General features: G+C 42.1%; 1 protein-coding gene across 1 annotated transcript in view; it reads left to right on the forward strand.

Moving 5' to 3' along the window:
- nkd1 (NKD inhibitor of WNT signaling pathway 1) overlaps positions 1-8,605 on the forward strand; it is a 30,454-nt gene extending 21,849 nt beyond the window's left edge. The window contains 7 exon segments of the mRNA XM_018666984.2: positions 2,006-2,109; positions 2,242-2,304; positions 2,306-2,338; positions 4,133-4,280; positions 5,173-5,254; positions 5,711-5,838; positions 6,467-8,605. Coding sequence (XP_018522500.1) covers positions 2,006-2,109; positions 2,242-2,304; positions 2,306-2,338; positions 4,133-4,280; positions 5,173-5,254; positions 5,711-5,838; positions 6,467-6,999 — 1,091 coding nt within the window. The 3' untranslated portion in view covers positions 7,000-8,605.
- Positions 8,606-16,511: the final 7,906 nt, after the last annotated feature.

Below are 16,511 nucleotides of genomic sequence, written 5' to 3' on the forward strand. Positions count from 1 at the left end.
GGCGTGGGGGGGTGGGAGTGGGGGATTGGAGAGAGAGGGGGGTGTGGTCTGTGTGGGTTTATGGGTGTGTTCATGGCCTGAAGGACAGCGATTGGATTGGGGTGGGGTGGGGGCTGATGCAAAGTAAAGCAAATGACCAGAGGTGAAACATGCAGGGTCTGTGGGCGGGTAAAAGCTGTAAGAAGCTTCTGAGAAATGACACCGAAACATCTATGGAGATGAGGCGAGGATGTGTCTGGGCAACTGTAACGCATAGAGGTTCGCAAAAGAGCCGACATGTACAACTCTGCAGTCTCAGTTACATGTCGTGTGTATCTGCGGTCTCATGTGTCAAACAAATGCCGGATTTCAAAGTAGAGAAGGATATCCGGTAGCATTAGATCTGGGCTAACATCCAACACTGAAACTAAAACATCCAACCAGACAGTGACAGTCGAGTTATTTTTGTCCACCAGGACCACCTTATGATACCTCACAGTGCAGTCCAAAAATATACCACCGTTTACTGTCACCTCAGACATTACCATAATTTATAATAATAATACAATACCACAGTTGTACAGTTTTTACAATTTGTTGTACTGTGTTGTACTGTAGTGTCAGGTGCTCTTTCTGTTTTGCCCACCTGTTGGGCATATGAAGCCTCTCTGAGTCCCACTTTATTGAGTAACCTGTGCTCACTGATTCACAAGAAAGCAGGGTTGTGAAGTTAGCACTGATGTATTCAAAGGAGTATTAAGGTGTGACAACTTACCTCAGTTTGAACCTTGACTGTGCTCTAAGGTGCAGTGAAACTTTAATTGACTTCTGTGATATAGGAAATGTTGTCAGGCTCTACACGGGGTCTGGCCGTCATTTTAACTGGTAAAGTGCGTATGACAGATTAGCACTCCCTCTGGAATATCTCCCCGTGCTCTATGTCTGGATGGTAATGTAATGGATGTCATTCCATAAAATGATGAGCTCTGCTGCACTGAGCTGCGGACTCAGGGGTCTCCTATAGGCCTTTGATGTTCAGATGCTGTTTTAGTTCCACCATTTAAATTCAAATACCACCTAATATTGTGTCATGTTTTAGGCATGTTATTCCATTCAGTTTCATGTTTGACATCCTCTCTCAGTATGAACCCACTGGGATATATATATATATATATATATATATATATATATATATATATATATATATATATATATATATATATATATATAATGCACCTAATAGTTTAAAACTGTTACTATACTGTGTGTGGCTGACGGAGGAGCCTTTGCCACTGGAGAATCAGTGCTGTCACAGCTTTAACATTTTTCTTTTTTTCACTGGATTGACATTTTGGACTTCAGTTCCAGTCTTGATGTTTTGATTCTGCGATGCTTCTGCTCTCTGCAGTGATGCAGTAATTAACTTGTTATTTGACATAAAACTGTGCAAAATAAGCTACTCACTTAAAAGTTTCATCTCTAAAAATGTACTACCACAAGAAACACTCTGTCAATACATATATGTATATATTTTATGTATTTTATACATGCAATAACCCAAAGAGCACTTTTTGACTGTGAGCCAAACTGTGCTTTGATTTTATGCCACCTTTGAATATGATCTCAAATCCTGTAATTACGCTCCATGTGCACAATTCAACTGAATTCTGAGTTCTGAGTTGCAAGTTGCAACATTTAAAGATGTGCATGCATTATTTATACTAAGTACAACAATGCCTGTATTGTTATTGTCTTCAAATACATTACATTACTAGTAAATATGTTAATATAAAAGTTCAATTTAATTGTGACAGAAACAGTGAGGAGTTTGGCTGTGTAGACTTGTTTCCAACCAGGAGCACTTGAATGTGTGGCACAACTTAATTGCGGCTGCCAAGCTCGGAAGTAGGAGCTTACAAGGAGCACTTGAAGGCAACGACATGTCCTCAGGTTATGACTGCACCCAACGTTTCCATCCTCAGGCTCTCTCTTTTATCTTTGTGTGTGTGTGTGTGTGTCGCTGCAGTGGCTTTACCCCCAGAGAAGACAGACAGCTGCTGTGTGGAGGAGAAGATGCAGGAGAGGGACAGCCAATCTCCCGCAGGGCCGCAGAAACAGCTCCAGTTTGAAGTGAGTGTCAACACTGAACAGGACGTTTATTACTCCCCCTCTGGATGAAACTAGGGCAGTGGCAGGACACACACAAACACACACACACTCGGCATACACACTGGATGATAGTTCAACGCTGTGCTGTTTCAGGAGTTGGAGTGTGCTGTGTCTGTGGAGGAGGATAACAGGCAGGAGTGGACCTTCACCCTCTACTGACTTTGACAACAATGGCAAAGTAACCAGAGAGGTAATGATGTTGTTTTTCTCTACTTGCTTTAATACAAATTAAACAATAGGAAAGAAACATACGCACATATTTTAAGTGATCACCACAAAAAAAAATACTGGTCAGAAGCTTGCATATACAAAACACCATCTCTTCTTTGCCTGGACATGAATCAATAACCTCACTGTTAACTTTTTTCTGGTATTGCCACACCCCCCAAAAAAGTGAGGGTACAAGTTATAAGCCTCTAACCCAATCTCACTCCTAAGAACCAAATCCAGCACCGTCTGTGTGTTTCCGCTCCTGCAAGGTACCTTGTGGCTTGTGTCTGCCTGGTACAGATCTGAGAGAACATCCAGAAAGGCCCGTGTTTTTTGAGAACAACTTGAAACAGCGCAAAGAGACTGGAGCGGTCCTCTGTGTGGTTGGCTGTGCAGTTTTTTTGGCATTGCCTGTGGCTCCACGGCTCATGAGACGGCAGGCGGCGGCTTGGAGGAGGAAAGAAAAGCTTTCTTCTCCAGTTCTTTTTTTTTTTTTTTTTTTTTTTTTTTTTTTTTTACCCCTTCACACAAATAAAAAAGAGAAGGAAACCAAAAATGTTACAGGAAGCTTTTATTTTATTTCATTTTTTTCTACAGTTCGTCTATATCTGAGACAGTATGTGGAACCGGTCCCTGAAGAATTCATAATAGTCTTTTTTTGTTGTGAGTCAAAGTGGCATAGTGAGTAAAAATCATGCAAGTGGAGTCTTTGTGCTGCACAGGCTTAATTCTCAGCAGTTTTGTCAAATGAGCTCCTATGGTGAAGCTGCGTTTAGTAAAGCACTGATGAGGTTTGAGATACTGTGGAAGTCAATTCATTTCACGTCCGCTCCAGGTGAAATTTTTATGGACAATTAGAATCGCGTTTGCTATGAAAAGATCCAGCCCAGTTGCTAACACCCAAGAGTCATTAGCTCAGTGTGGTGCACAAAAACACTCATCAGTGCAAAATATAGCCTCTAAACAGCCACACGGGACCACCTTATTTTATGTGCAAATGAAGCAGTCCAAATATGGTCAGTTACCTTGTACAAGGTGTTGTTTTTAATTTGAAAGTATTGATGTTGCTAATTGTTTTATTTTTCTTTTGTTCCATCATGTCTCTGTGATCCTTTCTTAGCCTGAGGTGGAACAACATAGTGACCTGCAGTTGCACGAAAATATCTGTACTTTCCATTTGAATGTATGCTTTTGACTGTATGTACACAGACATGCTTTTTTCGCATTTATTTGAAAACTACACCGATGTTACCCCTATGCAGATGTGATTTCAGTCTTTTAAGAAACATTGAAGAATTAAACCGAGAAAGTGTAGAGCTCACGCTGCTGTAACGTGACTCGTATCACGTCTGACATCTCAGTCAGCCTCCTCTGCTGCAGCCAAGACATTTCTTTTTATGAATTTATAACTTGTCTTTACACCCTGTCTGATCGCTTCACTTGGAAAGCTGAACTAAAACAACTTAACTCAGTGTGTTTCTATGTTCACTGTTGTCTGAGTCTTTAAATTCCTAGCTAGAGTGAAGTTTATGATACATGCACAAAGCTACAGAATATTGAATGCAGTGTAGTAATAAGAAGAGTCTCCTACAGTCTGTTCCCTTTTCTTGATTTCCTCTGTAAAATATGTGCACTGAGATTCTGTGTCTGCACCAATTTCACCAAGCATTTACTACATTTTCATTCTACTTTGTGATCAAATAATAAATAGAAGCTGTGTATAAAAAAACAAAAAAAACCCAGATTAAACATTCCCATAACCTCTCTCCTGCAGGATATCACCAGCCTGCTCCACACCATCTATGAGGTTGTTGACGCCTCTGTCAACCATTCTCCTGGCAGCAGCAAGACATTGCGGGTTAAGCTCTCGGTGGCTCCCGACTCCAGCCAGCGGTGGAGGAGTTGTACACAGGGTGCAGCAGGTAAATCTCACATTAACACGGTGGGTGGGGTGCGCAGGAGAAGAGAGGGCATTTTGGGGTCCCACTTGTGTTGCCTGCTGTCAAGCTCAGCCAGAGATGTGTTTGTTGTCATGCAGAAAGGCGGCTGCTTCAGGCCTGTCAGAGCTTTGTTCCTTGCAGTCTCAGAGTCGCTCCATCTCTCCCACTCAATGGGGTTCATTTTTAATGATGGGAGGGGGGGGAGTGACAGAGCCAAGAGAGGGCCCCCTCCCTCAGCGCCTTCAAATACTCTGAAAGAAACCTTAAGAGATGTGCCGAGTCCTTTTGATAACCACAGCCATTTTTCTTTTCTCCAAAGTTCCCTTTTTTCCCCTCTTCTCCTCCTCTCTTCCCCCCACCCCCCTTCTTAGAGCTGCTGGGAAAATATAGCTACGTTCAACTTAACTTTTCTCACTGATGACTTGGTAAACAAGTAGTCAGGGAAAAATATCTCAAAAAGTATATATTCCTGTGTGTTTGTGTCCTATTGTTTCGGCTATAAATATCCGTCAAGAGATTCAAACAGAGCGAGCTTTGAAAATATCGCCCGTTGCCTTCATGCTAATTTCAAACTGCATCAGATCTCGCAGCCTTAATAAACTATTTCTGAAGTCTGCATGTTTTTTATTTCATTTCACGCCTTATAAGAGGCTGCGAGTTGAAAATAGAATAAATGAAGCATTGTTGTTTTTCCTTTTCTATAGATCTTCAAAGTAAAACCCCAAAACAAAGGTTGCTTTCTTCTGAGGCTTGTGTGACTGTTGTCATGTGTGTTTGTGTGTGTGTGTGTGTGTGTGTGTGTGTGTGTGTGTGTGTGTGGCTGCTCTGTGTAGCTCTCTTTGATAATAGCCTCCTGTCTTTCACACATACACAGACTTGTCCCACCCCAGAGAGAAAAATGACAAGTGTATAGAAGACCCCAAGAGCGCAGACAAGAAGACTCGAGCTCTGCTAAGGTAAACCCACCTCCCCTGAACACTGGTTTCTATTATTCAAGCGTGTGGCATCTACAAGAAGAAGAAGATGAAGTTTATTATTGCATTGTTTTAATTAGATCAGTGGTTTGAACGTCCACTTTTTGAAACCGAAAACTAGACATTTCCTCATAAAGAGATGCAAGGGGCAGTGGCAGGATCTACAGTAGTCCTCTACTCTTTCATTAGTTTTGCCCAAATTTACCTCCACTTTGCTGAGGAGGAGTTAACAGTGGTGGGGAGAGTCAGCCCTCTGTTCAGATACTTCCAGTTGAGGTTTAAACCTGTGATTTTCCAGTCACAATCTCACTTCTCTAACAATTACTCTGCTACTGCCTGATCATAAGGAACACTTGTTTTACTTTCTCCAAACACTACCATGCTGAACCTCACTGACCCAAACTGCTACCTAATGAGAGGTGCCGCTTGTGTCCACAGGCGCCACCACAGTGACCACCACACCCAGCCGGGCTGCCAGCGCCACTGTGTGGATGAGAACCTGGAACGCAGGAACCACTACTTGGACCTGGCAGGCATCGAAAACTACACATCACGCTTCGGAGCCGGTGAGTGGACCGAGGCCAGGGGTAAAGAGGGGGAGAGGGGAGGGAGAAACGCTGACCGTGGCCCTTTGAAGCTGCATCCAGGGGCCCTCATTACTGCGGCACCTGCTTGGAGCCATTAGGTGGAACTACCAGCCTACTGAGCTCCTCGCCAGTACAAACATCTGGGCTCAGGCAAGCACAATACATCAAGTGTTCAAGGCTAAAGCCCATCAACAGAACAGGCTGTTGTGAAGTGAAATATTAGTTCTAATAAGCAGCAGCCTTGATCTGATGGTCAGCGATGACATGTGATTATTTTAATGTTGGTTCTGTTAGGAAGGTGCTAACAGAGATCTGCTCTGTGTCACAGTGTGTCAGGGTTATCCACATGAAGAAAGAGCCTGAAATGAAGCTGCCAGAATCTTATCATGGAGCTTTTTAGTGGATCTTTATTAGTGAGCTGTTGGCACAATAATTTGCACCTAATGGGTTATTTTTCTTCTCTTTTTCTGCTGGGTTCTGAGCGCCAATGTGATGAATTTTAACATTGACCTTCCCTGTGACAGAACTGTTTCTCTGCAAACTTGAAGTTTGTTGCTGATGCTGCTTTCTCAGTTAAAATAAGAACCTGTGTCTTCCTGTGTCACAGCTCCTGTCACAGAGCCGACGAAGGCAGAGCCTCAGACCCGCTCATCCAACCAGACTCGTTCCCGCTCCCACGAACCAGAAAATGGCCACTCCCATTCCCATCACCGCCGCTTGCAGACTGTTGTGGACACTGCTGCTCCGGACAGCCTCCATCCTCCCCGGCCGCGAGGCCAAGACTCAGGGAAACATGCCCTCCGTTCTCCCAAGACCCACAGCCGCACACCTCCCGCACAGATCAGCAGCAGGGTGATGAGAAGCCGAGGTGTGCCTCCCCCTCCGGCCCTTCCCAGCCAGACCCCCCCTCACCAGTCCACAGCCCCCTACCGCAAGCACAAGCAGCGGTCTAAGGAGAGCCAGGGCTACCGCGCCTTAGGACCTCTGGCAGCTTCGGGGCCAGTGGTGGAGAAGGAGCAGGTGAGGGACCTGCCCAGCGTGCTGCTTTATGAGGGGGGGCTGGCACAAGTGGTGCAGCGGCATGAGCATCACCACCACCACGAACACCATCACCACTATCACCACTTTTATCAGTCCTGAATCTCCACCCTGCCCTGGGACAGCTCGGCACTCCCGCAGCCCCACATTAACCCAGCCCGGCCTGCAGACACTGACTGCAGTGAACTCCCTCCTCAAACACTGTGCAGTTAGCCCTCCCGTGGCTTTGTAGCCGAGACAGGACATGGGGAGGAGAGAGGAGGAGGATCATGGGAGGGGCAGTCCATTGCTGAGATGTTAATAACCAGTGTTATGAAGAGGTTGGTCAGACATACAAAAGCTTGGGTATGCAGCAGGACTGAGGATCATGGCTGGGGCTCAAGAGGAGTAACAGAGGGACAGAATTAATAAGCAGCTTCTCTTTCCCCCTGACCATGCATCCCACTACCTGATGAACTCTACGGCTCCAAACCAGCACCACAACCCTTCCAGACCACTAAGCCAAAAGGTTTCTAAGGAACAGGAGGGATGAGGGAGAGAAAAACTGTGGTGTAAAGATGAAAATATATGAAGGAATATAGGTGATAGGAGAGCAGGGCATAGCGTGTATATGTGTGTTTTTGTGTGGGTGCGTGTGTGTGAAACATTGTGTGAATGTGTGGGCGTAGCAAGAGTGTGTGTGAGTGTATGTGTGTGAGTGTCACGACACTGGTGTCTGTTGAAAACCACTTGAAGTGCGCTCATGGGTGCGTGAGTATTTAAAGCTGGCTGTCAGGCAGGTTTTTGAAGATGAAAATGAAGATTCTGATCTAAGCACGCAATAGCCCCGTCAGCAAGTTTAATGGGAAGGAAAATGTTGAAACGTTATAAAGTAAAAAAAAAAAAAAAAGAAAGAAAGAAAGTTAAAAAAAAAAAGAAAGAACAGATCCCAAATCCGCTGCTACCTCTAATTTTATCCTAATTGTTGTTGTGATGGTGACTAAGCATTCAGAGGTTATTTTCAAATTACTTTGAAACTTCTTTTGAGAGAAGAGAAATCGTGTCACAATCTGCAGTACTGAAGTGTCGAAAAGCTCCTTACTTTTATTAACTAACATTTACTGTACATAAGGTATATATTGTTATCAATTTTATAAGCTTTATTGATAATGTGATATCTTTGTATTCACTATCTGAAGCTTTTATGTTTGTTTTCCTACACAATCGCATTTTATAAGACCACTAGAAGCCCCATTTTGACTTGGATATGTAACTGGTACTATTCACTACTCAGTCTCACACACTCCTTCATTCTCTGTGCTTCAACTTTCTTACCATGTGATTAGACACATTACTGTGACCTAGTAATTGAGGCTGAATCCCAACTCTCAACAGTGCTGTCCAGTAGCGTCCAGTAGTGTTTACTGAGAATAAAAAAAGGTTATTTTAAGGTACATGGCTGTACTTTTGAATATATATCAAGGCACATTACTTGAGTGAAGTTCATGTTAAGCTTAGCTGTAATTTAAAGGCCTTTGTGCCATTCATGTAGACAAAAGATATTGTCAGCCTTTCCCCTCTAAAATACATACACTATAAAGCTTTTTTTTTAAGTTCTTGGACCTCAGCAATGTTTATACCAAAAGGTCTCTTCGCCCAAAATGTCAGCAGTTGAATCACATGTCCTGAATCCCATGATACACTTAAAAACAAAACTAGAGATCTGTGACATCAGAGCAGTAGAGTACACCAGTTCTGGCTCAGGCCTTTGAGTGTATTTTGTTGCATGAAGGTCGGTGTTCATAATCAGGGTGCTACAGTAATCAGGGTGCTGGCGTGCTCCCGCCTTCAATGGTTCATTCCATGGGAGACCTTTCCGCCTCTGTCCGTCCGCCAGGTCACCTGCCCCTCCAGACCTCCGTCCCCCCACCCCCCAGCTGTCAGCAGGTCTTTCTTTGTGGCGCGGCCGGGACGAGGGCTCTTTCAGCTGTCTCATTCCTCTGGTGCTGGGTAACACTGGGCCCGGCCCGCAGTCTCCACTACACCCATAACTCACCGCTGTTGCTCTCCTGCCAGCACTAGGGGACTGTCAGCTCATCCCATCACCCCGTGATGCTCTACGGGTGCTGCCGTGAACGTGTAGATGTCGATGGCACCAGCATTTAAAAATGTATTTTACCTGTGTTGCATCTGGTCTGAGAGAGGCAGTGAAGTTAGAGCTGCATGTTCTCCAGGACTGTTAAATGTTTTTCCTACTTATGTTCTTGGTTAGCACACATGTTCCTATTGAAGCCAGTCTCCTGACCTTTGGAGCAATGAGGGTTTAAGTGCCTCTCTCTGGGGTGGCCTCATACACACAGAGGAGAGGTGATTTGAGTGAACCAGATTCCATTATCATTTGTAGGTTTCATGCTTCAGCTATCCCCTATGTTTGACTGTGTTAGTCTGTCATAAGCCTGTGTGTTTTAGTGATGAGCAAGAATGCAGCGTATGCCAGTCTTGTCCTCAGCCCTGCGATGTCCTCTCACAGCTGCAGGCTGTCCTTTAGCAAGGGGCACCAGTCAGACGGGCCATCACATGGGACCTGGCAGTGAAAACGGCGTCATTCCCCCAAGGGGGATCACAGCTGCGCTCCATACCTCAGCTTCTTCACCTCACACTGCTTTTCCTGGACAACATGTCCTTGCCACTGGACCCCTCGTAACACTGTAACTCCTTTGTCAAAGCTTTCACCTCACCCAAAAGTGCGTTGATACCAACGTATGACTCTCTAAATATAAGTAGTGTGGAAATGGCTGTCTGGTTGTGCGAATGGACAGCAAGCAGGCGACTGTTCGTCCAGCAGGGTGGTCTGATTTGACACGGTGAGCGAAGGCTTCAGAAGGAATTTGGGTGAAAGGCTCGGTCAGACCCACAGTCAGGTTGTAATGTTTAAACTTCTTTCACCCTGAGAGAGTTTTACTGAAGACACATAACTCCTTTTTTGTTATTTCCCTGCTTCACATTCACAGAATTACCTGAAGTCACAACCAACTACAACTACAAATGCTTTCATACCTTTGCCCACAAAGCAGTCACCAGAGCAACAGGGGAGGATTTGCTTTGCTCAAGGGCACCTCAGCAGCATTTGTTAAGGGTTGGGGAAGCAGTTGGGGAAGCAGTTATTTTCTGTTTCTGAAGGAGACCTCCATAAAAACCACATGTTCTCAAAACCTCATTCTCAAACCCTACCACAGTCACTATCCCAGTTCTATATTTTGTCATACTGTGGCAATATATCTATATCTTGAGAGGGAAAAAAAGACTGTGTGCAGGTGTTTTTTATTTTATTTTATCAGCAGCCAAGTCGTCAGCTATCCCTCTAAATCTGCCAGAATATGTTTGTATTATTTGTTTGCCAGAATATTATGTAAGAGCGGATGTTAACATTAATACTTCAAATTATGAATGCTTCTCTTTGGAACAAAAATGTCAAATGTCAAGTCATACAAATTGCTCTAGATTCATCATCATCTGTCCTGTTGTATAGGATATTCAGTATTAAGAGCCACTTCTCCATGTTAATACAGTATGTATTGCTCCACTAATATCTATCTATCAACATTTTTTAAAAAAAAAATCTGATGTATATAGTGGACTGCAGAATGGTTAAACCAGCATCATGTAGAAAGAAAATAAGGCTTATTTATAATAAATGACTGTCAAGCTATCTCACTTGCCTACTGTTAGCTAGCACTGCTACTACAATATCCGCCACGCCAATCTGACTCAGCAGGGAGGAATAGTTCCCTGCCTCTACCACAAGCTGTTTCTCTCTCTCCACACACTTTCCCGTGGTATATGTTGTAAAAGAATATTGTTTAGCACTAGCTGCCCCCCCCCCCATGTTTTTTCATGACTTTGTTTAGTTTATATAGATTGTATTTGATTAATTGCTTTATTTATTTGATAGCAGATCTGTGCCAAGGGAAATACCCTTTTATTAAAGTATGAACCTGTTCATTATAAACTGACTTCTGGAGTCATTTTATTTCATCTATCATATTATTTCATGTTAGTGCGCAGATGTACACCATGCATGTGTATGTATAACAGGCACATATGACTTATATACACCGATCAGCCATAACATTAAAACCACTGACAGCTGAAGTGAATAACATTCATCTTGTTAAAATACAATGTTCTGCTGAGGAAACATGGGTCCTTCATTCATCCATATGTTACTTCGACACGTACCACCCACTTAAACATTGTTTTAGACCAAGCACACACCCCTCCAATGGCAACAACACTCCCCAATGTCAGGGGCCTCCCCCAGCAGGATAATGCTCCCACCACACCACAAAACTGCTCTGTGGGTTGCGGGATGGGGTCCCCATGGATCTGACTTATTCTGGATCATCCTACAGATGCCGGGTCAGATTGGGATCTGGGGAGTCCGGAGGCCAGGTCAACACCTTGGGCTCTTTGTCGTGTTTCTCGAGAAAGAGCAGTTGTTGTGGTGTGGTGGGAGCATTATCCTGCTGGGGGAGGCCCCTGACATTGGGGAGTGTTGTTGCCATTAAAGGGGTTTGTGCTTTGTTTGTGACAATATTTAGGTAGGTGGTTACGTGACAAAGTAACGTCCAAAATGAATGTCATGGACCAAAGGTTCCTCAGCAGAACATTTTGTTGTAACAAGATGATCAATGTTATTCACATCATCCACCAGTGGTCATAATGTTATGGCTGACCGGTGTGCATTATAAGATACCAGATAATACCATATACCAGATAATGATATTATTTCTGACAAAACAAAATATTTGTAATTAATTGCACTCAGAGAACAAAAACATCATCAACTGCATGTATTTGCTTTCTTGCTGAGAGAACAAGATATAACATGTTAATTAGTGGGCTTTACATGTTCTGGTAGGCAGAATATTTAATGGTAGTAGCTTCATATTCCTTATAGACAAGAGCGTAGTATTAATCTTCTCATTTAACTCTGGACAAGACAGCAAATAAAGAAAAAAGGTAGTAGAAACTACAGTCATACAAACAATATTACTACCTACTCTTACATATGGATGTTCTGAAACTGCCTGTGTTGCATTGTTGTCGGTATCATCCTTTTAAAGGAAATTTCATCCGCTCATGGAATGTGTCAGTAGGTGACCTAGGCTCAAAACAAGACACCACTGGATTTGGGTGAAAGAGGGCTTGTACTATCTAGGACAACATGTTTACTGTTGCTTTGCTATACTTATATTAAACCAGACCAAGTTCTGTTTCTCTTTTTTGTCACTGAAATGAATTTCTCTCTAATGCAGATGAGGTTTTTTGTGCATTTTGCACTTTTTGTGGTGCATTTTTTCCTTTTGAATACATCTTTTTTTATCTTTAATTTCCAAATGTAAGATGGACTGATGTGAAGGGTACAGGGAAATGTGTGTGTGTGTGTATGTGTGTGTGTTTGTAGTGAAGTAAAGCTCTTCTCTGCTGTATCTTAACTGTGGTGTCACAGAGGGCTCCCAAATCTGGCTGACCACAGCTGCTCACCACGCCACGCTCTCTACATGCACACACACTTTCATCTGCAGCTTAGCAGCTTATCTCTGGTCAGGGCGACCACAGAGAGTCCGCCTCTTGGCAACGTGATACGCTTTCCTCTCACGAACACGTCTATTTGTGTAAGCAAGGCGGTGTAACACGCACAACTTGTATCATCATTACAAATGATTTCTATCCTAACACCGCTTACCAGGTTATTATTACCACTGCTTCACACATCTCAGCTATTAAAAGAATGAGTCATCTATATCAGTGGTGTAAAGTAAGTGGTTACAATTATAATGACATGATATTTACACTCTTACTTCTATATCTCTGTCTTGCAGTCTTATTGCCTGTTAAGAAAAAGGTTTTGTTAGCACTGCATCCCTAAACAGAGACAGAAAAGTATCAGTAAGTGATTTAAAGACTGCACAAGTGAGCATCACTCAGTACAAAAAGAAATAGTACTGTTTCATAAGCACTTGGCAAAGCTAATAGATTCCATACTTGCTCTGTATAAAACTGCTTTGCTATATTTGCCAGAACTAATGAAAGCCATGACAGCTGCAGCTACGGCAAAATGAAAACACACGTTCGAACCGTGGTCCTGACCCCATGTAGGCCGAATCTGTGTAGGTGAAGGCATTTAAATGAAATAAAACTTCTCAAACCACAAGCCCAGCAACCAATAATTAACTATACTATACAAAATTATGCGTGTCTTTACTTTACTTTTCTCTCTGAATCAGGATTCTGTGTTCATAGTCAAATGCAGTTTGTGCACTCAATCCACCAGGAACCCAGGATCGGCTCTGTCCTTTCGAGCGATCTTTGAAATAATAATTTTTGAAAAAAAGAACTCAAGAGCTCAGAAACTTTTTTTGCATCTTCACTGCAAGTCTTAGATGCCGTATAGCCAAAGGGGCCATTTCCTACTGTATCCTCCTGCATCCTCTCTTCTCTGTAGCCTGGTACTTTTTTTTTTTTTTTGACATTTTCTTCATTTTTTTTTTTCAGTTTGACTTTGATCTGTTCTCCTTTCAACTCTTCACATATGTTGGTAATAGCCTTGGTGTTCATGGAGATTTTCTTCTCCAGTGCAGGGTAACGGTTTGATACTGCATTCACGCCTTTTGAAATGACAGCACTGGAGACAGTGTCCTTCCTCTCATCTATGAGCCTGTGTCCGCTGCTCAATCTCTTTGGTTCGGGACTCTTCATAGGTATGTCAGGCAAAAAAGTACAGGGTGTAGAACATGTTTTACAAGTTCAAACTAAAGTTTGCTTTGGAGTTGGGAAGAAAGATGAGCTATACTTGCTTACTACACAGAATTTCAATGGCTGCTTAATAACTGTTTTATTAACACTACTGTACTCTACATCTATGGTTATCTTGAGGGCATATCAGTCCTTTCTTTTTGCTGGAAGTACAGCAGACCTTAATCTCCTCACTCTAAGCTCTTGTAGGTTAACTTGTGTACATAAAATATTGGTTCATACCATAGTACCTTTGCTTATCATGTGGTGGCTACAAATGCATGGCAGGGTTTGATGAAATGTTGCTGTGAAGCTTTCATTGATAATATAAGAACAAAAAGGACAAAAAGTGGAACCCTGACATACTGCTACATAACCAGAAAAATAAAAGTTGAGTGCATTGTTGCTTAAATGAAAATTGAAAATTGAAATCATAAAGAAAATACATAGATGTCTAAAATACTTAACTACCCAGTCAAGCATTCACTTTATTTAACCTACAGCACTTCTACTAACAGGTGGAATGTAACTAAGAACATTTACAAGTACTATACATGTACTTGACTGGAATATTTCCATTTAATGCTACTATATATCTATATCCTGCTAAAATAGAGGGTAATATTGTACTTTTTATGCTACACTTATTTGACAGCTTTAGTTATTTTGTCAGATAAAAGCTCTGCATGCCCACACAAGTGTTTTTAATCACTCTCTCACATCTCTAGCTGGGTGGAGCTGGGATTTACGTGATGTCAACAAACTCACCAAATGCACAAATAAGAATAATGACAGGGTGATTTATGCCAAAATCATTGGGGGGATGAGTAAGATGTCAGTCAAGTGTACTTTGTAAAAAAAAGTGTAAAAAATAAATAATAATAATAATCAATCAGAATTCTCTTTAACTCTTCTCTATAACATTGACTTGTTTCACTCTGCATGAGTATTTTACTTAGCAGTGACTATGATGGGATAAATATTTCCTGTGCATGTGTATGGTGTTGTATTTGTGCTGTTTGGATACATGGGTTGTAGCAAATGGTCTTCTGGGTAGAAATAAGCCCCATCTCTCTGTTACCACTGGCAAAAAAGCAATGATATTGACTTAAATATGGGGAAATGAGAGGCTGCCATAATATGTTCTGTGGGCTTTGTTTCCAGCAGATAGGCAGAGAGCTTTGAAGTGTGGATTGGCACAGCAGGGTGCAAGCTTCTGTAAAGGCAAGATGCTAAACGCTAAAGGATGAGAAGGACATGAGGTAGTCTATTACCAATACAGGAGCAAAGAGGGGGGAAAAAAAGGCAAATCCAATGATAATGTACATCTGTTCCAGCGAATTTATGAGCTTTGAACATTTTTTCATGTGGGATAAGTGGATCCTTTTTCTTACAGAATCTCAGAACTTCAAAGCAGATTCGCTTTGGATAATGCAAATGATCGGAATATGCTGGTTCCTGCCTACTCGAGAGCATGAAAAGCAAGAGGGAAAAGGGAGAATTAAAGCTAATTGGCATGGCAGTCTTTTATGTGTGGAAAGAAGGGCAAAAATAAAACACTTCAATTATTGTCAAGTTCATTCAATTAGGAAACAAGCTGACAAAGTGCTAAAGTTCAGTGTGCCTGACCCAGTAGCCATTTGCATTAAATGTCACTTTTCACTGTCGACGTTTCCCTTGTTATATCTGATGAAATTATAATTAGCAGGATTAAATTCACCCTATAATTACCATGCTAACATGGAGAGAGAGAGAGAGGAAGAGAGAGAGAGAGAGATTACTTTGTTCAGCTGTGATGTTGTGGTGGCTGGGGCCTGGGGGTGGGAGTTATTTGTCTGTTGGTCCCAAGTATTTTGCTGTTCATGCACAGTGCTGTCATTAAAACCCATGCCCTTTAAATATCTATAAAAACACTGTCATTTAAAAAGAAATCCCTTGGTAAACAAAGCAAAGGAATAGAGCAGCAAGTGGTCACCTCCGTGGCTGATGACTGTGACTCAAGATGCATTGCAAGTGAGGATCACCAAATTTAATTTTTGCTCACATTTTATGATCACACCTGAGATTAGTGAAAAGCACTGGTACAGTATTTGCTGTTAATTAACTTCATTTCCCATAAATGGGAAAAGCTAAAAAAAACACATTGATTATCTGCAGAAAGCAATGGTCCTTTGAGGACAGATGCAAAAATACTTCAGCCTGGGCCTGATCACTTTTAGACATACTGGACAAGTTTACGTGTTTGTATGTGTGTGTATATGTATGTCAGGGTGAGATCGGTATCCTGAAACCATAGAAAATGTGATTACTTTCTCATATACTCTACCTACCATAATGAATTACTGGGTTGCACTTTATGCTTTTTAATTAAAGGATATATTTGGGAATATTCTAGCTATAGTTTCCTCTGTCTTCTGTCTTTACTTTCGGTCAGCAAACCAAAACAAACAAACAAACAAAACCAACAATGAATTGATCCTACAATTAAGTATTGTGTGTGTATCCAAAGCCTGATATTCCTGATTCTTCTGTACCATAGAGCTCTATTGTCCAAAAACATATTTAAAACACATCAGTGAGCCACACAGTTACACTGGGTGACATTTTTCTTCATTGCCATAAACATGGTTCTGTTGTTTATTTTGAGTTGATCCCACATGCACTGTCATTCTGCTGTAAATACTAAAGCACCAACTGTGTATTAATCTTTGGCTGAAAATAGATCTTCTTGTTGTTGAGTCAGGTGAAAACTACAATTCCCAACTTTTTTAGTAAATGACTTAGCCTTTTAATGATTTACATCTTCAGTAGGAATAAATGTGTTTGGGTCTGAAAAC

This window comes from Lates calcarifer, linkage group LG2, assembly GCF_001640805.2.
Source record: "Lates calcarifer isolate ASB-BC8 linkage group LG2, TLL_Latcal_v3, whole genome shotgun sequence".
Lineage (NCBI taxonomy): Eukaryota > Metazoa > Chordata > Actinopteri > Centropomidae > Lates > Lates calcarifer.